At 41.2% G+C, this 24606-nt stretch overlaps 1 protein-coding gene across 47 annotated transcripts in view; it reads right to left on the bottom strand.

The window, feature by feature from the left end:
• The window catches only part of HUWE1 (HECT, UBA and WWE domain containing E3 ubiquitin protein ligase 1), a 144381-nt gene that overhangs the window by 86493 nt on the left and 33282 nt on the right, over nucleotides 1–24606 (bottom strand). For all 47 annotated transcript variants that reach the window (XM_070067312.1, XM_070067310.1, XM_070067323.1 and 44 more), the window contains 5 exons: nucleotides 18291–18389; nucleotides 17431–17637; nucleotides 16274–16426; nucleotides 3003–3065; nucleotides 358–435 (listed from right to left, as the gene is read on the bottom strand). In XM_070067312.1, the coding sequence (XP_069923413.1) occupies nucleotides 358–435; nucleotides 3003–3065; nucleotides 16274–16426; nucleotides 17431–17637; nucleotides 18291–18389 (600 nt within the window). The remainder of the gene's footprint in view (nucleotides 1–357; nucleotides 436–3002; nucleotides 3066–16273; nucleotides 16427–17430; nucleotides 17638–18290; nucleotides 18390–24606) is intronic.

The following is a 24606-nucleotide window of genomic DNA, read 5'->3' on the forward strand; positions in this document are numbered from 1 at the left end:
ACAGAGCCATCTTTTAAGTTAGCTTAAGGAGAGAAACCTGAACCACCAATATTCAGATTATACTGTACGTTGGAATTCTCAATTAAGGCTGTGAGAAAAATACACAAGCAGTAGAAGCATCCCATAAAGGGAGTCCTATTTTTTTTTGACAGCTCCCAACATGGGTAAGAAGCAACATTACAACAGATGGGCATGCAACTGACATTTATTCCTGACAAGCTAGTAGGTATATTCAGATTGGGAGGGCAGAAATACAGCACTAAACCCATTCCTTCATTTAAAACTGAGGAGTTCTAGAGAAGTCAAACCAGTTACAGTAGACTATAGTCTATCAAAACACATGTGAATGAGACCCACCTTCTTCTCAATTTTGACCTCGGCCCCAGGGTCTGCATAGAATTCAAAGTGTAGTGTAGTTGCACTGGGTGGGTATTTCTGTGTATAAAGCACAACAAAGAACCAGACACTGAGCTTCCACTGATTTTAGGTAAGGCCGACAACATCTTTTCCCAATTCTTCCCTCAAAGACCTAGTCACTTGTCCAATTCATTTTGACAGCAGAATTAGTATTCAGCATCTACAGTACCTTTAACTCTTTATCTTAGGTAGAAAAGGGCTTGTATGGAATGAGATTTGTGAAAAATAGAATCAGAAGGATAGAGCCAGAGCTCCAAAAGCTTCTCTATTTTTCCTTGTAAGTTACCAGTTGCCCTTTCTTTCAAGAGATGGTTCTTGACTGTAGCTATTCTCAAACGAGAAAACAGGGGCAAGTAGGCTAAGCAGTAATGAGTAAGAATCCAAGAAAGGATGAACAAGAACAAATACCAACAAATCCAAGAACACACACCAGGGTCAAGGTATCAGCTAATGAATGGAAAAGGACAACTCTTACCAAAACCTTGGGGTCTATCATCAGCCTTCTCAAATATTTGATTCATAGTATACCTCAACGAACATACCTTCTTTTTCTTCAAATGCTACCTTGTACCATTCTGTACCACTCCTTGTGATATTTGATTTTTCACACAGGAAGACACCGAGCCAATATAAAGTAAAGCCTAACAACACAGTGTATTTAACTCTAGAAGAGCAACATGCTGAACACAAGATGTTGAAAGAAATCACTAGTACAGACTCTCTGGGAATGAAAAAGTTATTCCCAGACTAATACTCCTTTATACTCTTTCAATTTTTAAACATGTCTATATACCACTTACTTTTTCTTTTCTTTTTTTTTTTAACAGGCAGAGTGGACAGTGAGAGAGAGAGAGAGAGAGAGAGAAAGGTCTTCCTGTGCCGTTGGTTCACCCCCCAATGACCGCTGCAGCCGGTGCACCATGCTGATCCGAAGCCAGAAGCCAGGTGCTTCTCCTGGTTTCCCATGCGGGTGCAGGGCCCAAGCACTTGGGCCATCCTCCACTGCGCTCCCGGGCCACAGCAGAGAGCTAGACTGGAAGAGGGGCAACTGGGAAAGAATCTGGCGCCCCGACCGGGACTAGAACCTGGGGTGCCAGCGCCGCAGGGGGAGGATTAGCCTAGTGAGGCACGGCGCCAGCCTACCATTTACGTTTAAAATACACACTATATTCTCCAAAGGTTCATCACATGCCAAATCTCAATAAAAGGATATGTGATTTCTTAACTTAGGGTTGGTCCAAAATGAGGAAAAGACATTATGCAAATATAGCACAGTGCATTATACTGTTTAGACCAAGAGGTAAAGAATAAGCTTGATGTGCATACGGCTCAGAATTAACCCACCAAACTTTAAGAAGGAAAAACTGAATCCTCAGAATTAGAATTGCAAACTCTGAATCCCTATTAAGATTTACGTAGTTCTGAGACTTAAACACACAATCCTCACCTCCCATATTAGCCAACATCCATTCAAAAAAAGTCACTAAAAGTTTATCAGCTAAGGTGGGAGAGTAGCTTGTACATTTCTATAACCAGAAAGGAAGCCATTCTCCATGGGCAGGGGTGGGAGGTTTAAAATAAATTTGCTAAATTTCACTGCAGTCATTTTTGCTAAATATGAAAAACTGACAAGACAAAGTGTACATTTGCTGGAAAACACAGTTGTCTCAAGGCACAGAATTGTTACAAAAACCTCAATTGTGATTGTGGTTCCATGGCAACATATCAAAGCATAACCTAAGCATGTATGGGCGAAAGGCAGAGGACTGAACATGTAAAAGTTCTCAATAATTCTAACAGAACTGTTCTCCAAGCAGCCATTGCTACATCAAGTCACACTGCCTACAGTTCTGATGGTTTCAGTGTAAGAATGCAAGCAAATGCACTGTTAGATTTTTTTCTTTAATTTGACAGGTAGAGTTACAGACAGTGAGAGAGACAGAGAGAAAAGTCTTCCTTTTGTTGGTTCACTCCCTAATAGTCTCCATGGCCGGTGCTATGCTGATCTGAAGCCAGGAGCCAGGTGCTTCCTCCTGGTCCCCCATGCAGGGGCAGGAGCCCAAGCACCTGGGCCATCCTCCACTGCCCCTCTGGGCCACAGCAGAGAGCTGGACTGGAAGAGGAGCAACCGGGACTAGAATCTAGTGCCCATATGGGAAGCCAGAGCCGCAGGCGGAAGATTTTAAAACCACTTTCAAACCAACTGAACAGATGTGGCTTCCTACTAAAGAACTGGGTATGAACATAACCGTGAATGAGAATCTGTATCTACTGCCAGCTCTGTGAGGGCCCAACCATTGCTAGACTGCTTCCTAACGTGTGCTACATCTCAAATGATCTTAGGTTCCTCAAAGGTCATGATGTGAAGTGGTAATTTTATATAATGTATATAAGGATACACTTCAAGAAAGTTCTTAGAAAATTAATATTCTGAAAAAACTATGCACGAATTTCAAATTTGGTCTGCACCAAAACAAATTCTATTGTCCACAAATGTTTGAAGCATCCTTGTATTCATACTGTAAAGAAAGGCTCATAAGGAGATCATAGCTCTGCCAAGACACTCACATGCCCAAGTTACTTACCATCATATGCAAGTCTCTGCAACACTCTGCAAGTCCAAAGCCATTCTCCTTTCCACCCCAGCTCTTGGAAAAGAAGAAAGAGACAGTTAACACAGTGCTTATCATGCCTTATAAGTAAATTATTTAAGAATATGTAGCTGCTTGGAGCACAGTGTTGAAGAGACAAACATCCAATGTAAAGGTCAAACAAGAGGGAGCAAACAGAAGCAAGACTCAAGGCAAGACAGCTGGCCTAGAGGTGACTTCTTTAATGAGAGCAATTCCACTGTTCTTTGAGGAAGCTCCTGGGAAGAACACAAGCAATTGCCAGTCACTGCATTCCACATGCCTACATGTCCCATCAAACCTTGACTGACACTCTGCCTATTCACCTTCCTCACTAGGGTAGAATCACATGCTCTCCAGTTCCTTTCTTTTGACATGAGCCGAGTTACAAGCTTGACATCTGCCTTGTTTAGTACTTTGTCATAAAGTCTAACAACTCATCAGCAAGTCTGTGAGGTAATGAATTGGGGCTGCCACTGTGGCCTAAAGTGGCATGCTCTCTTTACATTTAAATATTTCCTCTTCATGCAATGCTGCTATCTTGTTACCGCCTACCAATAAAGTTAAAAAAAAAATGGAGTAAATCACTGAAGTGTACCTTCACAAAGGTCTCTATTATAGAATGCTATTTCTAAAATGGAAAAATTAAAGCTTCCACGATCTGCCTACCTCTTGAGAAAGAAGCTCTCTCTAACTACACTTGACCCACCGGCAGCTTTTCTCAATACTCATCATATATGAAAACACACCAATGAACTGCATATCACTAGTACCACTCTAGAAGTACAGAATAGTATTCATTTGTTACATATGATGACACTTCAGGGCATTAGGGTTTACTTCTCTAGTGGAAACTTGGGTTAAGAAAGTCTGCCTGGAGACAAATTACTACATACTCGTAGCTCCAAAAGGATTTAAAAAATGGACTGTTATACTGGGAGCAATGTCAGCAAAAATGCCAGAGTAAGGAACTCTAAATTTTCAGTCCTTTACAAAAGCAGGAAACTGGAAAAACTTGTCAGAATCAACTTTTATCAAAACTCTGGAAACTAAACAATACTTCACAGCAACTAGGCAAATGCTTAACTGAGGTGGATAAAAACCACAAAACAGCTGAATCTCAAGAAAGCATTTTGTGTGATTTAACTTGCCCTGACTCTATCTCACACTTTCCAGGCTAAGCACTGGCTGAGCCCAACAGCCCATATATCTGGAGTGAGCAAAATGGACTTTGTTCTCAAAAAACTATGCTGGGTTGTTTTGGCCTTTCTAGCTCCTCCCACCCACCCAAGGACCAGCTCACAGAGAGCTTGCCAATATTTTACCTTATTTGGAACTCTCCCAGGAGTGAGGGAGTTGGGAGAGACACTTGTTAAAAACATTTAATAGCATTAGGCCCTACCCTCCTGGGTATACAGTTTGGGCAAACTGAAAAGCTTGGGAAGAAAGGTCAAAGGGAAGAAAGGGGGAGGGTGTGAGATTCTTCAGGGAATAAGGGTTTTGAAAGGCTCCACATATTCCTGGGACCCTAAAAGATGACATGCAAGCCCCAGGCTGGCACATTCTGTGAAAAGCCATGAGAAGGTCTTAAGCTCCAAACTCTGCCTGACCTTAAGGCTCTGCAGGAGGAAATAAAGCTTTGGCAGAGTGGTACACTTCCTGGCTAAAAGTCTACCTAACACACACTCAGAGCCCATCTGAAAAGAGGGGAAGTTGAGAGAGGTTGAGATAGAGAGTGGGGAATAGATACAGAGAGAGAATGAGTGTGTATACTACCAAGTGTACCAACTTACGCAAGTTCAAAAAGGGGTCAAAGAGATTATTTAAAGAAATAATGGCCAAAAACTTCCCAAGTTTGACAAAGACATGAATCTACAAATCCAAGAAGCTCAACAAACTCTTAACAAGGGCATAATTCAGAGAGGCATATCAAGTATGTAGTGCTTTTACATGCTCAAAGTACTAAAAAGAAAAGAGCTATCAACCAAGAATTCTGTATCTCACAAAATTATCCTACAAAAATGAAGTCGAGATTAAGACATTCACAGATAAATGAAAGCTAATGGAGCTCAGTGCTATTAGACTTGCATAGGGGAAATGCTGAAGGGAATCCTCTGGCTGAAATAGAAGACCACAAGACAGTAACTTGAATCCACACAAGAAAATACCACTGCTAAGATAATTATACAGGTAACAGTAAATGTCAGTTATTGATTTTAGTTTGTAAATTCTTTTTCTATGTGTTTTAAAAGACAACCACGTAAACAATAATTATACATCATGCTAAGCATATGATATGTTAAAATTGTAATTTGTGATTAACAATATAAAGTGGAGAGGAAGAACCAAATTATATAGCAGCAAAGTTTTTTCCTAATATTAACACCAAATAGCATTAATTTCAACTAAGTTTTTGTAAGCTAAGATGTTAGTTGTAAGCTGAGGGTTAACACTAGTAACTAGATAAAGGACAAATAAGGAAATAGAAGACTTAACACTAAATACACTAGACCAAACAACATAGACAGAATAATCCACCCAATGGGGCCAGCGCTGTGGTGTAGCAGGTTAAAGCCCTGGCACAAAGCGCCGGCATCCCATATGGGCACCAGATCTAGTCCCAGCTGCTCCATTTCTGATCCAGCTACTTGCTAACATACCTGGGAAAGCAGTAGAAGATGGTCCAAGTGCTTGGGCCCCTGAAACCACATAGGAGACCAAGAAGCTACTGGCTCCTGGTTTTGGATCAGCCCAGCTCTGGCCATTGTGGCCATTTGGGGACTGAACCAGCAGATAGAAGCATGCGCGCTCTAACTCTGTCTTTGAAATAAATAAATCTTAACAAAAAAGAAGAATCCACCCAACAATATAAAACACATTCTTTGTAAGACACCAAGGCAGAGCTACAAAACAAATCTCAAGTACAAAATCATGCAAAGTGTCTTCTCCAATGACAATAGAAATCAGAATTCTTTAACAGAAGGAAATCTGCAAAATTCACAATGCATGCTAATTAAGCAATACCAACTGTCAAAGAAGAAATCACAAGGCAATTAGAAAATTATCTGAGATGAAAACATCCCACAAGTTAAAATGACTGCATTAAAATTGTTAGGTCTCGAATCATTATTTTAAACTTCCACCTTAAAGAACTAGAAAACTAGCCAATGAGACGCAACCAAAGTAAACAGAAGGAAGGAAATAGTAAAGATTAGAGCAAAGATAAGTGGAAAAAAAATGGAAAAATCATGAGTCAACTAAATCAAAAATTGCTTCTTTGAACTGATACAAACTTTTGCTGACCAAAGAAAGATCATGTTCTTGTTTTCTCTAGCTCTTTCTGGTTAAATATACTCTTATATACATGAGGAACCAGTGAACAGGCAGGATTAAAGACAGACTGTATCATGTTGATCTTCAATGATATTGGCAACATTTCTCTGACCTTTATGTCAAAATTGAACTTATGTTTAATAATTAGAAAACCAGGGCTGGGGCTGTGGTACAGTGGGTAAAGCCAACCCCTGTGGTGCCAGCATCCCATATGGGTGCTGGTTAGAGTTCTGGCGGCTCCACTTCTCATCTGGCTACCTGCTAATGCACCTAGGAAAGCAGTGGAGGATGGCCCAATATCCTTGGGCTCCTACACCCGCATGAGAAACCTAGAAGAAGCTCCTAGCTCCTGGCTCCAGCCTGGCACAGCCTTGGCTGTTGCAGCTATTTGCGGAGTGAACCAGCAGATAGACATCTCTGTCTCTCCCTCTCCCTCCCTCTTTATTATAACTCTACATTTCAAATAAATAAATCCTAAAAAGAATGAAACATGATGTCTACATTGTCCTTTTCACAACTAAATTAGACAAAAATATGTTAAGTACAAGGCCCAACATTCATTAAGAACTTAAGAAAAAAGCATATGCTGCTAAATATGGTGAAATGTTCAAACAGTAAAGATTTTCACTGTGGCATCACTTATAATAGAAGTATATTACTGAATTTCCATCCCTGTTCGGCTAATCTGAAATGCCAACTTTACCAAAAATTCAATTGTTACAAGTTGGCTCTGCTTCTGGAATGTACTGACAGGTGAATTCCACTCTATCATGGCACTATTTTAGTTATTATAATTTTATAAATGAATAATAGTACTAACAAAGAGTTAATACTTCCTCACTGCATTTCCAATACTTTCATGGCTATACCCAAGTCTCCAGGGAAGACACATGGAATGTGCTGAAAACCACAATGATAAGGAAATACGTGGGTACTTCACAAAGCCCATGGAAAATGAATTAAAAGTTTCTTTTGTGCAAAAAGGTTGAAATTCTTGCATGAGATATCTTCAATAAACATGACAAATATGTATCGTGAAAAAGCATGGATTTAAAAACTGCTTTGTGGCCGGTGCAGCAGCTCAATAGGATAATCCTCCACCTGCGGCGCCGGCACACTGGATTCTAGTCCCGGTCGGGGCACCGGATTCTTTCCCGGTTGCCCCTCTTCCAGGCCAGCTCTCTGCTGTGGCCCAGGAAGGCAGTGGAGGATGGCCCAAGTGCTTGGGCCCTGCACCCCATGGGAGACCAGGAGAAGCACCTGGCTCCTGCCTTCGGATCAGCTCGGTGCGCCGGCCGCAGCGCGCCAGCTGTGGCGGCCATTGGAGGGTGAACCAACGGCAAAAGGAAGACCTTTCTCTCTGTCTCTCTCTCTCACTATCCACTCTGCCTGTCAAAAAAAAAAGAAACTGCTTTATGCCTGCACCGCGGCTCACTAGGCTAATCCTCAGCCTTGCGGCGCCGGCACACCGGGTTCTAGCCCTGGTTGGGGTGCCAGATTCTGTCCCGGTTGCCCCTCTTCCAGGCCAGCTCTCTGCTGTGGCCCGCGAGTGCAGTGGAGGACGGCCCAAGTACTTACGCCCTGCACCCCATGGGAGACCAGGAGAAGCACCTGGCTCCTGCCATCGGATCAGCGCAGTGCGCCGGCCGCAGCACGCCGGCCACGGCGGCCATTGGAGGGTGAACCAATGGCAAAGGAAGACCTTTCTCTCTGTCTCTCTCTCTCACTGTCCACTCTACCTGTCAAAAAAAAAAAAAAAAACCCACACAAAAAAACTGCTTTATACTAAAATATCTTTAATAAAATAAATTTTGTTTTATTTACTTGAGAGACAGACAAACAAAGCAATCTTCCACCTGCTGGTTCACTCCCAAATGCCCAGTTAGAGCTGGGCCAGACCAAAGCCAGGAGCCAGTACTTGAGCCATCACCTGTTGCCTCCCATGGTGCACACTGGCAGGAAGCTGGAATCGGAAGTAGTCAGAACCTGCATGAATCAGGCACTCCGATACAGGATCTAGGTGTTCCAAGCAGTATTTTAAGTCGTGTGCCAAACATCTGCCCCTAAACTTACCTTTTAATCTCACTTTTCCATTAACTTTTTGAAGTACCCTGTATAAACGTTTGATGCTACATAGAAGAGACAGCCAAATCAAAGCAAATATCTGAATTGACAAGGCATAAAAAGCTTGAAAGACTATACATTTGCATATTTCCACTTTCTTTCCTCTGTTGTCCCAGCTATTTATGTTAGACTACTTCTATTGCTGTCACAACCTCTTTCTTGTCAACTTTTGTGATCTAAAAATCAAGCACCAGGAGCTGGAGTTGTGGTGCAGCAGATTCCCATACTGGAATGCCAGTTTGATCAAGCACCAGCTACTAAGCTTCCAGATAATGCATCTGGGAAGGCAGTGGGTGGTGGTTCAAGTAGTTGGGCCTCCGCTACCATGTAGGACATTTGGATGGAGTTACTGGCTTCAATATGACCCAGAACTGGCTGTTGTTGCAGCTATTTCAAGAGCAAACCAGTGGCTGAAAGATACTTCTCTTTAAAATCATTCAATCACTCATTCAGAAAAACACCTCTAATTAGAAACTTCTGATAACCTGGAACCCTTAAAAACCATGCCAACCCAAACACAATTCGTGAAATTTTATAAGGCTGCTACATTTAAGAGATAGTACCATTATATTACACATAAAGAAATGTTTCTTGCAAAATTATGTAAGGCATATGGCAAAGCACTGATGCTAGAACATTAAGCAGATGAAGCAGGAACCATATGTAAAGAAATATGCACAAAATAGACCATGAAAATATATCAAAATAAGCAGATACATGAATGTACTAAATTTTCTTCTGTACATTCCTGAATATTTAAAATACTGAACACTTGCTTTCATTAGGAAGAAAAGTTTGTTCTGCCACCAAGTCAAATCTATAAAGAAATCTTTCAAATCTTTAAAAATATGAACTTTATTTGAAAAGTACAGTTGGGGTTGCAGGAAGAGAGGGAAGAGAGAAGAGGACAGGAAGTAGGGGGGAGAGAGAAGACCCTCCATATGTTGGTTCACTTCCCAAAGGGCCACAACTGCTGGGGCTGGGCTAGGCCAAAGCCATGAGCCTAGAATTCCATCCAGGTCTCCCATGGGGGTACAGGGGCCCAAGGACTTAGGCTATTGTCCCATGCTTTTCCAGTCACATTAGCAGGGAGCTGGATGGGAACTGAAGCCAGGACTCAAACTGGTGATCAGACGGGATGTTTAAGATTCAAGGCTTATTAAGTCTGTACTATTCAGAATAGCTATAGTAGTTTTGCCCTTTTTATCATTATGCACCTACAACATATTTTCTCAACGACTAAGTTAGATGGTTAAAGAAAAAAACTTTTCATCCTACATCTACAACAGGGTTAGGCCATGAACTTTTGAGTGAACTGAACTATTTGGGTGAAGACGCACAAGCCAGCTATATTATAGGATGGACAGAATAACAACCATGGTGAAGCAACCCCAAAAGCCCATAAGGAAGAGCAGATAATTACATTTCACACTTTATCAGGGGAAACAGCCCACAGGCTTTGCCTAAAAATCATATACATGACTCCCTCATTGTACTCCCCTACCTAAAGTATTACCATACGACCCTGACACCTAAGCAGACATCCAATAAATGTTATAGCAATCATGTCAGAGAAGCATATATAACACCACTTTACTAGATGGAATCTGCTAAAGACTGAGTTAAATGTCTGATGTTCTTTGAGATGGATTTATAAGAAAATGGTAAAATTTTCTAACTTTACCTGATAGGATGGATAAGACCAATGGTTCTTGTTGTATTAGTATTATTAGGATTACTAGAGAATTTCTTAGCAATGCAAACTTATCAAGCCCCCAGAATCAAAAATGTAGGGGTGGGGACGAGAAAGGCCAATTTAGAGCCCGATACATGCATTTTTTATTATGAAGGAAAAGTGTGTTTTGCCACCACCAAGACAAGTTTAAGAACCAGATTACTTGACATTCATATAGGTCAGCCTAGTGGCTTTTATGATACATGTTCCTGGAGAACTTTCCACAAAATTTGTAGTTCATTAATCACTACTTACATTGACAAACAGCCCACATTGCCAAGTTTACTGAATCATTAAAAAAACTACAAAAAGAAATCATGCACAAAATTAACTTTTCACTAAGACCCAAATATGATAGTCAATCTTTTCCCTAAACTTATCAATTAAATAGTTTTGAAAATACCATGTACAAAAACACAAAACATACATAAATATTTAGGCAAAAGAATTTAAACAACCAGTGATTAATATCCCTAATATGGCTTTTATAGTAGAAAAAAAGCAATAGAAAAAGAAGTAAAATATATGAACACACAGTTTAAGTAAATAAATTATGGTACTTTATTCAGCATATTTTATTCATCTGTAAGCCATTCTTTTAACAGCTACCACTTAAAAGTGAGTTATAGCTAACATAAGTTTTTTTTTTTTTTTTGAGATTTATTTATTTACTTGAAAGGCAGAGGCAGAGAGAGAGAGAGGTCTTCCATCCACTGGTTCACTCTCCAAATGGCTGCAATGGCCAGAGCTGGGCCAATCCAAAGCCAGGAGCCAGGAGTTTTTTTCAGGTCTCCCACATGGGTGCAGGGGCCCAAGCACTTGGGACATAACAAAGAGTTGGACAGGAAGTGGAGCAGCCGGGACTCGAACCACTACCCATATAGGATGCTAGCACTGCAGGCAGCAGCTCTACCCACTACACCACAGCACCGATCCCACAGGTGATATTTATTAAACAAGGTATTAAATTTAAAAACAGGACAAAAAATTCAGTGACAAAAATACCTCTAATAGATCAACATAAACAGGACAAAAATACATACAAAAGAATTCTTTTTTTTTTGAACAGGCAGAGTGGAAGGTCTTCCTTTTCTGTTGGTTCACCCCCCAATGGCCACTGCGGCCGGCGAACTCAGCCAGTGCACTGCACTGATCTGAAGCCAGGAGCCAGGTGCTTCTCTTGGTCTCCCATGCAGGTGCAGGGTCCAAGGTGGGCCATCCTCCACTGCACTCCTGGGCCATAGCAGAGAGCTGGCCTTCCTGGAAGAGGGGCAACCGGGACAGAATCTGGCGCCCCAACGGGACTAGAACCCGGTGTGCTGGCGCCGCAAGGCGGAGGATTAATCTAGTGAGCTGTGGTGATGCCCCAGAAGAATTCATTTAAGGTTATGGGGAGGTGAGCCAAGGGGAAAAAGACTATTAAAAATCACGACAGTATTTCTGATTATAAAAATAATACAAAATTATTTGAAAATAATCTATGTAGGGACTGGCACAGTAGCACAGTGGGTTAAATCCCTTGCCTGGAGCACCGCCACCCTATACGGGCGCCAATTCTAGTCCCGGCTGCTCCTCTTCAGATCCAGCTCTCTGCTCTGGCCAGGGAAAGCAGTGGAAGAGGTCCAAGTCCTTGGGCCCCTGCACCCGCATGGGAGACCCAGAGGAAGCTCCTGGCTCCTGGCTTTGGATCAGCACAGCTCCAGCCATTGTGGCCATTTGGGGAATGAACCAGCGGATGGAGGACCTCTCTTTCTCTGTCTCTACATCTCTCTGTAGCTCTTTCAAATAAATAAATCTAAAAAAAAAAGAAAATAATCTATGTAAAAACTGAAAAGTAAATATAAAAGAATTATTTGTAGTTTATGTATCAATGATAGCTTCTATTATGTACTTCCTACATGATTGGCATTAAACCTACGAGTTTTATAATTCTACAAAGTATGAGGCAGATATAATTTCCAATTTACAGATGCAGAAATTGAGATTAATTTGACTTGCTGACAGAAGTAGGTCTAATGAAGAGCCAAGGTTGTGGCCCAGTGGGTTAAGCTGCTGCTTGTGACACTGGCATTGTCTGAGTGCCAGTTCAAGTACTAGCTCTTCTACTTCTGATCCAGCTCCCTGCTAATGTGCCTAGGAAGACCTGCTACCCACATAAGAAAACAGGAAGGCATTCTGGAATCAGTTGGGCCCACATTTGGCTGTTGTAGCCATTTGGGGACTGAACCAGTGGATGGAAGATCTCTTATTCTGACACTCTGCCTTTATAAAAACCAAAAAAGCAAAAAACAGGAAATAGCACTATGGAGGGTTAAGTTGCCCCACTTATTTGAGTCCTGACTGCTCTGTTTCTGATTCAGCTCCCTGCTAATATGCCACCCATGTGGAAGACCCAGATGGAGCTCCAGGCCCTCAGCTATGGCCTTGCCCAGCCCTGGTATAGCAGCCATTTGGGGGAATGAACCAACCAGATGGAAGATCTCTCCTTTCTGAGGCTCTGCCTTTGAAATAAATAAAATACATCTTCAAGAGCATCATCTGGGTCTCCCACGAAGGTGCAGGGGACCAAGCATTTGGGCCATATCTGCTCTTTCCCAGGCACATTAACAGGGAACTGGATGGGAATTAGAGCAGACAAGACTCAAACAGGTACCCATGTGGGATGCTGGCATTGCAGGTAGTGGCTTTACTGTGCAACACTGGCCCCAAATAAATCATATTTTAAAAAAGGTTCAATAAGCCATCACCTTTATGGAATGATGTGAAGCTATCTTCATCAATCTTTTAGGTACAGGCCCAAAAGTACCAGTCTACACCATCAAACATACAGAAGGGTTCCTATAGCTTCACATGCTGCCAACAATCACCATTATATAGTTTTCTAATTTCTGCTAATTTGATGTTTACAAAGCTCTATCTTGTTTCTTTACTTTAATTGTTGAGTTTGGGTACCTGCTCATGTGCCAAATGTCTTATTTTATCAATTGCCTACCAAAACTGTTTGTTTATTCTTGTTGATTTTAAGAAGTTCTTTGGATGTTCTGTATTAACAGACCCATGTCAGCTTTAAAACATTGCTAAACATCTCTCAATCTATTGTGAGTCTGATAACTTTTGTCTTTGGCAATGCTATTTAATTCTGTTGACCAGCTGCTATTCCACCAACTGTTTCAAAGTACTGGTCCATGACAAATGAGTTTGCACCAGACTGTTATTTCACTACAGTAGCAACTACACTATTTAGTACAATTGACATTTTTTTCTCAGTGAAGGCGTATTGATTTACATTCCAGTGTAAGTGCCTAAGGAACAGCATTGAGCTAGTGTTATTAAAAGATTTTTATTATAAAATTTAAATTTTTACAAGATTATTCATTTTTTGAAAGGCAGAGCAAGAGAAAGAGAGAATTTCCAACAGCTGTTTCACTCCCCAAATGGTCACAATAGCCAGGCCAAAGCCAAGAGCCAGGAACACTATCCTGATCTCCCACATGGGTGACAGGGGCCAAAGCACTTGGGCCATCTTCCGTTGCTTTCCCACGTGCATTAGCAGGAAGCTGGAACAGAAGCAGCCAGGATTCAAACCAGCCTGCATTTTAAGCAGTGGCTTAACCTGCCACACCACAACATAGGACTCTAAAATTTGAAATTTTATCCATAGGTGTGGCTTTATGGATTTTATGAATACCTTCCCCACAACTGAATCACAGTATAACCCCTGTTTTGTCTTCTCTTATGGTTTTACCCAATATAGCTTATTTTATGGGTACTCTATTTATTCATACTGTAAACTATGCTCTTTGCTCCAATCATTTTCTAACTGGTTATCACTCATACATACACTAATCTTTTACACAGTACTTTAATATTTTTAATAATTTTACATTGTGTCCTCACGAAAATAACACATTTTCTCTTCAATATGCATTCTTTCTTTCCTTTCTCTTACTATATAGCTTATGTTCTCTGGTGCAAATTAAAACACCAAACTAATTCCCAGCATCCTTGTGTGACTTTTTGAAAACAGAGATTTATTTATTTATTTGAAAAGGAAAAGTGACAAGGAGAGAGAAGAGACACAGAGAGAGAAAGAGATCTTCCATCATCTGGTTTACTCCTGGGGTTGGGCCAGGCCAAAGCCAGAAGTTAGGAATTCCATCTGAGTGTCCCCTGTAAGTGGCAGGAACTTGAGTACTTGGGTCATCATCTGCTGGCTCCAAGGTGCATTAGCAGGAAGCTGGATTGGAAACAAAGGTGGGACTTGATCCCGGGCACTCCGACATGGGATGCGGGCATTCCAGGTGGCAAGTTAACCTGCTGCACTCCAACACCAGGTGGGTTCTGCCTTACTTCTGAATTCAACAGAAATGCTTCAGCTTCTCCATTTACAACTTTTGGTACATAATTTATAAATTTAGAATTTTCCTTTCCTGGCTTCATTAGAGTTTGTATCACTTATTGTGCTAACAAGCAGAACTTTATCAGATGCTTTATCTACTGAGATATGGCTTGTTTTTCCTCTTGCTACTTGGAATCTGATTTTGAACTGCCTTGTGTTTTTTCAAATATAATGAGGACATATTTACAATATGTTAAGAAATACACATTCTGGGGCTGGTGTTATGGCATGGCTGATAAAGCTGCCACCTGCGGTGCTGGCATCCCATATGGGCACTCGTTTGTGTCCTAGCTGCTCCACTTCCCATCCAGCTCTCTGCTGTGACCTGGGAAAGCAGTAGAAGATGGCCCAAGTCCTTGGGCCCCTGCACCCCGATGGGAGACCCAGAAGAAGCTCCTGGCTCCTGGCTTTGGATGGGCGCAGCTCCTACCACTGCAACCAATTGGGGGGTGAACCAGCAGATGAAAGACCTCTCCCTCTCTCTCTGCCTCTCCTTCTCTCTCTATAATTCTTTCAAATAAATACATAAATCTTAAAAAAAATACACACTCTGATGAATTATAGGTAACTGATGGATTTTCTCTATACTTTCCTGTATGCCCTAGAATTTTCACAATACATGCTATACAAACACAAAAGTCACATAAAAATGATTTTCCAGGGATGGTGCTGTGGTATAGCGGGTTAAACCACTGCCTACAGCGCTGGCATCCCAAATGGGCACCAGTTCAAGTCCCAGCTGCTCCACTTTCTATCCAGTTCCCTGTTTAATGCACCTGGGAAAGCAGTGGTGAATTGCCCAAGAGTTTGGGCCCCTGCACCTATGCGCAAGATCCAGAAGAAGCTCCTGGCTTCAGTCTGGCCCAGCTCTGGTCATTGCAGCCATTTGGGGAGTAAACCAGCAGATGGAAGATCTAAGTAACTCTGCCTTTCAAATAAAAAAAGATAAATCTTTTAAAAAATTAAAAATATGATTTTTCAGTAATCATGGAAACCATGACTAGCCTGAAACTCGAGTTCTGTTATTTTGGAGATAACCATTCTGTTAGACTCTAAAATGCCTGCGTTAGTTTTACTCCAAAAATATTTTCCAGCAATGGTTATCCCTCAAACTGGAGTATGTATAACCAATAAGCTTCTAGGAATATTGCACATGGCTTTGTAGAGCTGATCTTTAATATGAAGCCTTTTGCCTTCAATTATAATCATTATCATCACAAACTCTTAAGTATCCTACATCATACTTTGTTTGAAAACCACCTTGAGGTTAGATATATTAAATCCCAGATAGAAAAACTGATATCAGAGCTAATAAGCAACATGGGGCCAGGAATCAAATCCACTTGATTTTATTATACTATGCTTCTCTGTCACACAGGATCTGATTTTGAATTTTCTTTGCAGAAGAGAAGCTGCAAACAAAGAAGCTTTCAAACAAAGTGCTTCTGCTTGAGTTCTTTAAAATTCACTACTTAGGTTTCTTTCAACTTAGAAAAGTGAGCCCCAATATTTCCATTCCCTTAGGCCAGCAAAGTTAACTTGGGGATTCTAACCCATTCTGACTTTAAGAAGCACCCGTGAAAGGAAATATATGCTCCAGTATTTGTTCCCTTCTCCTCTTCACCAAATACTCACCTCTGCCAAATGTTGCAGCCGTGTTAGCAGTGGGGTCCTCTTGTCAGATCCCAGACGTGTGATATAGTTTGATCTTTTGCTAAATACATACAGAAGGTTAAGGACAGCCAGCACCACTTGCATATCAGAGGACGCCAATAAAGTTGTCAAATGCTACAGGGACAAAAGGGAACAAAGTTCATGGTACCAGGGACACTCTGGCCTTGGAAACTTAAAAGAGCAATGTAACAATGTATTTGGTAACACTGACAAAGCTATTGAGTGGTCACAATACAAAAAAATTCTAAATATGAGAATCTACAACATGTCACCTGGTCCAAAAGGAGCTTACAATCTGGCAACTAGCCGGTAAGTACAATAAATGTAAAAAATGTAAGCAAATGTAAATAGCAGCTTAAAATTACATAAATGTCCCCACATGAAGGAAGACATTACAAAAGAGACAAATGTGACCTAACACATTAAGCTTCCAAGTGGACTAAGGTACTGTCACACATACAGACTTTTATCTTGTCATAATCCTCAAATAAGATAGATTAACAAGTATTTACACAGCATTTATATTGTATTAGGTATTATAAATAATGAAAGAATGCATTTGCTGATTGATTTTTAACAAATTTGTGCATCTGCAAATTTAGGTATCCATAGGGGATGTTGAAATCAATCCCCCAACAGATACCAAGGGAAGAACGTGTATATTTTGGGGGAGAGTATGAAAGAGTAAAGAAGAAAATGAAAAGCAGCATACTAAAACTTAAGTCTAGTGGTAGGTATGTAAATGTGTTAAGGCAACCAAACTATTTCTAATAGTTTAAAAGTAATCTGAGACTGCTCTAACAACCTGGGATGAAGACTAACTCTGGCAACTTTCCTAGAATACTTCAGAATATATATTACATTTCTCATTCATTTCTTCAATCTTGAAACTCAGGGTAAGGTGGTAGTACAGTACCTTCCCATCAATCCTAAGAAGCATGAAATCTGTAATACAAGAAACAATCTTCCATTGTTTGTACAAAGAAAAGCCCAGAACTTCAGAATGAAAAGGAAAGAAAGCAAACATTAGAGAGAAATAACAATCTTTTTTTTTGGAGGAGTGGGTATAAACAATTCTAGTTAAGAACAGCCTACATAGGGCTATAACTTCCCCCTACCTCTATGGAACTGTACAGATGCCGAGAAAAGCTGTATTCAATGAGCAGGGCTGTGAAGTTCAACACAGCCAAAAGAAGCATTTTCAGTTGCTCTCTTTCCGGTCTATCACATACGAGCATCCATGACATGTTCTCCACTGTCTGTCCAGCATCTGCCAGAATTCCATCGAAGCGGTCCAACAGGTCCACCCAGTGATATAACTCGCACTGCAGAGGGGAAAAGAGGATATCAGAATATGGGAAAAGCACCGTATGCATGCCTTGCAGTTGAGCTTCCGTACGAGAAATTGCTGAGTATGGCACTTTGTCAAATTCTCTTCCTACTTTTTGCCCATATGAGAAAGAGCATATTCTGAGCTAAAAAGAACCTGAGAGTTCGTTTGTATACATCTCAAAGTAACGTGTCAACACCAGTAGACACAACAAAACCTTAATGATAAATGTTCAAGAGGGAGAATTCTGGCTACATGCTGAGATCTACGAAGATAAGCACTGACCCTATAAGAACTCATTTAATCAGAAGGGTTCATTTTTAGTTACCTAAAGAAAATTCTTTTAAACTAAAGGTAAAAATCTGTAGACTATCTCAAAGTCATACTGTCAAACTAAAAGAACTCTGTGGTTGACCTTCTTTATTATCACTTATGCAATCCTTGGCTAGACAAGTTTTCCCTTTGAAAATTTTCTTGGGAACGATTCAGGTTGAAGGTCACTGGTTTAGAACTGTGCTAGGCATATGCTACCTACTTATTAGGTAAGTGCTGTGACTACTCCATTGTGTTGCTATTTCTGTATCAAAACACACAGCACGACGTACTAGTAAAGTGAGTCGTATCTTCTGGAAGCATGAGTTCACATACCTTTCCAATATTCCATGTTTTGATCTGCTGTAGTTCCAAGAGGAGTTGCTCATCATTACAAACTTTGAGTTTGTCTATTAAGGCTCTGCAGTCTGCAGGCTGAGAAAAACAAATACACACAAAAGGTGTTTTGGAATATGTGACAGAGAGAGGGAGAAAGGGAAAAGTGGCCCTTGAGCCCACACAGTAATGTAATTTATGCTAGAATACAATACTTAAGAAAACCAGAGATTTGCCACATTATCATAGGATTACATTGGAAACCAAGAGAAAATGTTTCTTTCATAATAATCCATCTGTGCTAAAAACTTGATAAACCTATATACATGCAAAGTTCTTGGAAGGTTACAAATAACAGAAACGAAGGGAAAAGGCTAAACATTAACAGCAATTTGTATCAGAAAAATACAACCAGTGAAATCCCAACTAAAGGTGAAGATCAGCACTGGCTACATTTTCCTCCAACATTAAACCCTCCAACTGAGGGAAGGCAAAGAGCTTCTGAACTTTGTCAAACTAGGACGACTTCACTCCTTCTTGGGGTTCCCATTTCCATACATTTTTGCTTACTGATGAAAGGGCTTGTCTGCCAGGTAACAAGGAAAGGTTTGAGAGTTTAAAGTATCCAAAAGTAGAAGGGAGGAAGAAAATACAAGCTGGGACAGAAATGTGCTGTTAATGGATGACGCTGTGGTGCAGTGAGTTAAAGCCCTGGCCTGAAGCACTGGCATCCCAAAGTGGGTGCTGGTTCTAGTCTCAGCTGCTCCTCTTCCCATCCAGCTCTCTGCTATGGCCTGGGATAGCAGTAGAAGATGGCCCAAGTTCTTGGGCCCCTGCTCCCACGTGGGAGACCCAGAAACTCCTGGTGCCTGGCTTTGGATCAGCGCAGCTCTGGCTGTTGAGGCCATCTGGGGAGTTAATCAGCGATGGAAGGCTTCTCTCTCTGTCTCTACCTCTCTGTTTCTCTGTCTTTCAAATAAATAAAATAAATCTTTAAAAATATTTATTTATTTGAAAGGCAGAGAGAGGGAGAGACAGAGCTTTCATCCATTGTTTCATTCCACAAATGCCCCTATCAGCTAAGAGCCAGGAACTCCATCTGGTTCCCCCACATAGGTGGCAGAGACTCAAGCACCTAGGTCATAATCTGCTTTCTCAGGCACGTTAACAAGAAGCTGGATTGGAAGTACAGCAGCTAGGACTCGAACCTGGCACTTTGATATGGGATACTGGTGTCATAAGCAGCCGCTTAACCTGCAGAACTACAACAGCAGGCCCTACACTTTAACTTTATAAAGACAGAACAGTACCCTGGGAAGGGGCCCAGATTTGTAACCAAACAAATCTGGGTTCCGTTTTTGAGCTGTGTTTAGTCAGGTATCTGATCATGAGCAAGTCCAATCACTTAGGTTTCTTGCCTGAAACAGAATAGCTACCTTAGAGACAGGAAACTCAAATGTCTGCCACATACGTGAAGAACTTATCTCACATAACAACAGCTTAAATATTGAGAGGCGCAGACTTTGGAATTAGGTTGTCGATAAGCTAACTCTTTGAATCTCAGTATTCTTTTCTACAAAATGAACTAATGCCACTTATGTATACAGCAATACAGCAGTTGAGACTCAAACTGTGGGAATTTTATTTTCGGCATCTAAAACACAATGTGGACTATAACAAGAGCTTTAAAAAAACATACACAGTATGGCTAAAACTTCTAGAGTTCTTAATTGTGATTCTCTTTTTGGGGCACCACATGCATCCTTGACACCGAAGTCAAATAACTGGGTCTCCTAGATCATAATGTCCAAGTAGTAGGGCGGCTTGCATCAGAGCTTCTGCAATCTTTTCTAGATCCAAACCTCGCTAGCACTTTAGCAATGGCCCACTGAATGCTTTAAAGGTTACCCAGTAAATAGATCAAGATAGCATGACCAAATATGACAAAAAATCCAAAAGAAGTATCCTATACAGCATTCTTCTCCTTCACTGTGTGTGGGACAAGGTGCAGGGACTTGTCTTGCTTTTGAAAGGCATATCTCAATGTCTGTCAGACCTCAAAACCCCTAGAAATATTCCTTGTGTGGCAGCCCTGAAGCTTTCACAGGGTCCATTTCTGACCCTCTGGCACATGCATTTCTGAGGCACCTAAGATGCTTGTATTTCCTGCTCCCAAGAACCAGTTGGCATAATGCCATCTTTACCCTATTAGCCTCACTATATAAATGTAAACGTGATTTTTCCTTACTCATCCTAACATAAACAAAAGAGCTTGCCAGTTCAATAGCTCCATACCAACAGCCAGGGTTTCTATTGATTTGTTCCAACAGATATCAAACCTAGGGGAAAAATCCTTTGCACTGCTGTTGCTCTACAAATTATCAATGTAAGATATAATACCTAGTATTGACCACACCGTGGGAAAATGAACACTCTTACATTCTACTTGAGGAAAAAAGGCAATTCAAGTCTTAAAAATGTATATAGTTAGGCCAGCGCCGCGGCTCACTAGGCTAATCCTCCACCTTGCGGTGCCAGCACACGGGGTTCTAGTCCCGGTTGGGGCGCCGGATTCTGTCCCGGTTGCCCCTCTTCCAGGCCAGCTCTCTGCTGTGGCCAGGGAGTGCAGTGGAGGATGGCCCAAGTGCTTGGGCCCTGCACCCCATGGGAGACCAGGAGAAGCACCTGGCTCCTGCCTTCGGATCAGCACGGTGCGCTGGCTGCAGCGCGCCGGTGGCGGTGGCCATTGGAGGGTGAACCAATGGCAAAAAGGAAGACCTTTCTCTCTGTCTCTCTCTCTGTCTACTCTGCCTGTCAAAAAAAAAATGTACATAGTTGATAACCTAAAAATTCCACTTCTAGAAGCTTATCCTAAGTAATCTGCTAGAAGCTAGGAAAAATTAACCAGAAATTTGGATCAAATCCTTTATAATCCACTAAGTTAAAAAAAATACTATTTCTTTTGATGATCTATAAGGTTAAAATTATCGGGATGTTTACTAGTTTTGTTCTTTTCTGAAATGTTTTATGCTCATTTTGTCATTGGGCCATTCATTTTTCCTACTGATCTTACTACTAAAGATAGTGATTACACTGAAGTATCAATATTTTTCCCAGCTAGTCATGTGCCTGCGCCACTGTCCCTGCTTTACTAAGTTATAACGGATATAAAAAACTGTACATAATTGGTGTATATAATTTGGTGAGTTTGGATATACACATAAACTCACATTACCGTCACCATAACATAACCCAGGCAATAAATGTTTCCATCACCTCCAAGTTTCCTCCTACCCCTTTTTGTGTTCATGTTAAGAAATCTATTAACAAAATTTTAAGTGCACAATACTTTTGTTGACTACAGGCAATATGTTGTACAGCACAACTCTAGAACTTACTCATCTTGTATAACTAACTTTATATGCACTGAACAACTTCCCCCATTCCCTGGCATCCACCACTCTATTGGCCATCTCTGTGTCTATTTTAGATGCCTCACACCAGAGGCATCATACAGTATTTGGACCTTTACAACTGACTTAATTCACTTTGCTTGATGTCTTTCAGGGGTTGATTTCCAAAACATACATATATATATATATATATATATAATATATAAGGAACACCTGCAGGGGCTGGCTTTGTAGCACAGCAGGTTAAAGCCACCAACTGCAATGCCAGCATCCCATATAGGCACCAGTTAATAGTCTCAGCTGCTCTACTTTCGATCCAGCTCCCTGCTAATGTGCCTGGGAAAGCAGAAGATGGTAAGTACTTGGGCCCCTGCCACCCACAAAGCTCCCGGCTCTTGGCTTCAGTCTAGTCCAGCCTTAGTCGTTGCAATTAATTGGGGAGTGAATCAGTGGATGGAAGATCAATCTCTCTCTTTCTCTCTCTGTCTCTCCCTAGAATTCTACTTTTCAAATAAATAAAATAAACCTTTGAAAAAACTCAGGGCTTCTAGCCTAGCAGTTAGATCACTGGTTAAGATGTACACGTCATATCCAAGGGCCTAGGTTCAATACCTGGCTTTGGCTCAAGTAAACAGATTCCTGAACCCCATAGGAGACCTGTATTGAGCTCCTGGCTTTGGCCCAGTCCAGTCCTGGCCATTGCAGACATCTGGAGAGTGAACCAGTAAATGGGAGTCACTCTCTGAATGTCCGTCTAATAAATGAACACTTTTAAATACTCAGAAGCAAAAGCCGATAAAAGTAACTGCAAGAGATAAATAAAAAGAATATATTCTCGGGGCCGTCACTGTGGTGTAGCAGGTAAAGCATCCATGGCCTGCAGTGCTGGCATCCCACATGAGCGTCAGTTTGAGTCCTGGCTACTCCACTCTCTGCTATGGCCTGGGAAAGCAGAAGATGGCCCAAGTCCTTGGGCACCTGCACCCACATGGGAGACCTGGAAGAAGCTCCTGGCTTTGGATCAGGCCAGTTGCAGCCATTTGAGGGGGGAGTGAATCAGAGGATGGAAGACACCTCTCTCTCTGCCTCTTTGTAACTTTACCTTTCAAATACATAAACTTTTTAAAAAAAAATCCTCTCATATATATATATATGGCATTCAGTAAGAAACACAGTCACATGACAATGTCAAATACAAAATGAAAGCTATAAGATAACTGATACAAGGTCCAAAAGCTTGAAAAATACATAGATTGAAGCAATACAGGTTAGATCAGTGAAATACTTCTTCCCCCATCTGATAAACTTATAAAGGTTGAAAAGATAATCTGTGAAAAGATAACACCAGTGAGGATACTGGGAAACAATACTGATGAACGGGCAAGATAACTGTGCACATGCAATAATTTTTAAAAGACTGGAAGAAATACAAAAATGTTAAGAATGGAGATCCTTCAGTGATAACTTGGTAGATAGCTTCATTTTTGAAAAACAAAAAACAAGCAGTTTGTATTTAAAAACTTAACTAATTTATTACATGTCAGACACTGTGCTAAGTAATTGGCTCGTATCAAGGAGGGAGGAACTGTTAACCCATTTTGCAACTGTGGAAACCAGGCAAACTAATAAACTCTCACCTACAAATGCAGGTCTAATTCTAAAGATTGTGCGCTTTGAACTACAGCACAAGGGTCTACAGGAGTATCTTAAGCAATGTTTCCTTAACTTCAGAATGCAGGGTTCAAATCAGCTGATGGCATACTAGACTGAAGCTGAAATTCTACTGCTGAAATAGGATCAGCTGACATGGACACACAATACAGAGGTTAAACTGAATTGTATGATTGTTTATTACTATAAAGAAAGCTAAAACACAGGCTTCACAAGAACACCAGTAAGTTGTTACTACTTTCATTTCCAAGAGTTACAATGAGAGAGGAAGAGACAGAGAGAAAAGAGATCTTCTGCCCACTGGTTCACTCCCCAAATGTCTGCAATGATCAGGTCTGGGCCAGGCCAAAGCCAGGAGCTCCATCCATGTATCCCACGTGGGTGCAGTGGCCCAAGCACTTGGGCCATCCTCCAATGCCCTCCCAGGTCATTAGTACGGAGCTGAATCAGAAGCAAAGCAGCTGGGACTCAAAACTGGTGCCCATATGGGATGTCAGCACTGCAGATGGTTGCTTAACCTGCTACACCACTGTACTGGCCCCACTACTTTAAATTCCTACCCCCCAAAAAATCATGGGAGCAGGTGTTTGACACAGTGGTTAAGATGCCACTTGGGATGCCTACATCCTTATCAGAGTGCTTGGGTTACAGGTCTCCCTCTGTTTTTAATCCAGCTTGCTGCTAACACACACTGTGGGAAGCTGCAGGTGACGGCTCAAATACCTGGATCCCTGCCACCCACATGGAAGACAGATGGAGTTCTGAGACCCTAGGTTTGCCTTGATCCAACCCTGGCTATTTCAAGGATTTGAACAGTGAATCAGAAGATCGAAGATCTTGATCTTGATTTCTCTGCCTTTCAAATAAAACTAAAAAAAATTTTTTTAAATATTTAAAAAAAAAAGAATAAAATTGTATGAGCTCTCACAGCTACAGTCAGAATTTTAATCCACAGTTGCTCTTTCCATTATACCATACTGCCTTTCAATGCATAGGAATAGCAGCCTAAGAGCCTACTTCAGTTATACAAAGAACTGTCTAGAGCTCATTTTCCATGGGTCACTTGGCCATTCAATTTGTTAATCAAGGGGAGTTCAAAACAAAGTTTTAGTGTTTCAAGGCAAGTAGCTGTTTTACTGCACTTTGCATATGAATGCTGACATTTCTGGAAGATCAGTATGGATGAACCGATCACAAGGATTTTTCTCTGTAATGAAGAGATAGGCAAAGCA

Source organism: Oryctolagus cuniculus, chromosome X (genome assembly GCF_964237555.1).
Source record: "Oryctolagus cuniculus chromosome X, mOryCun1.1, whole genome shotgun sequence".
NCBI lineage: Eukaryota > Metazoa > Chordata > Mammalia > Lagomorpha > Leporidae > Oryctolagus > Oryctolagus cuniculus.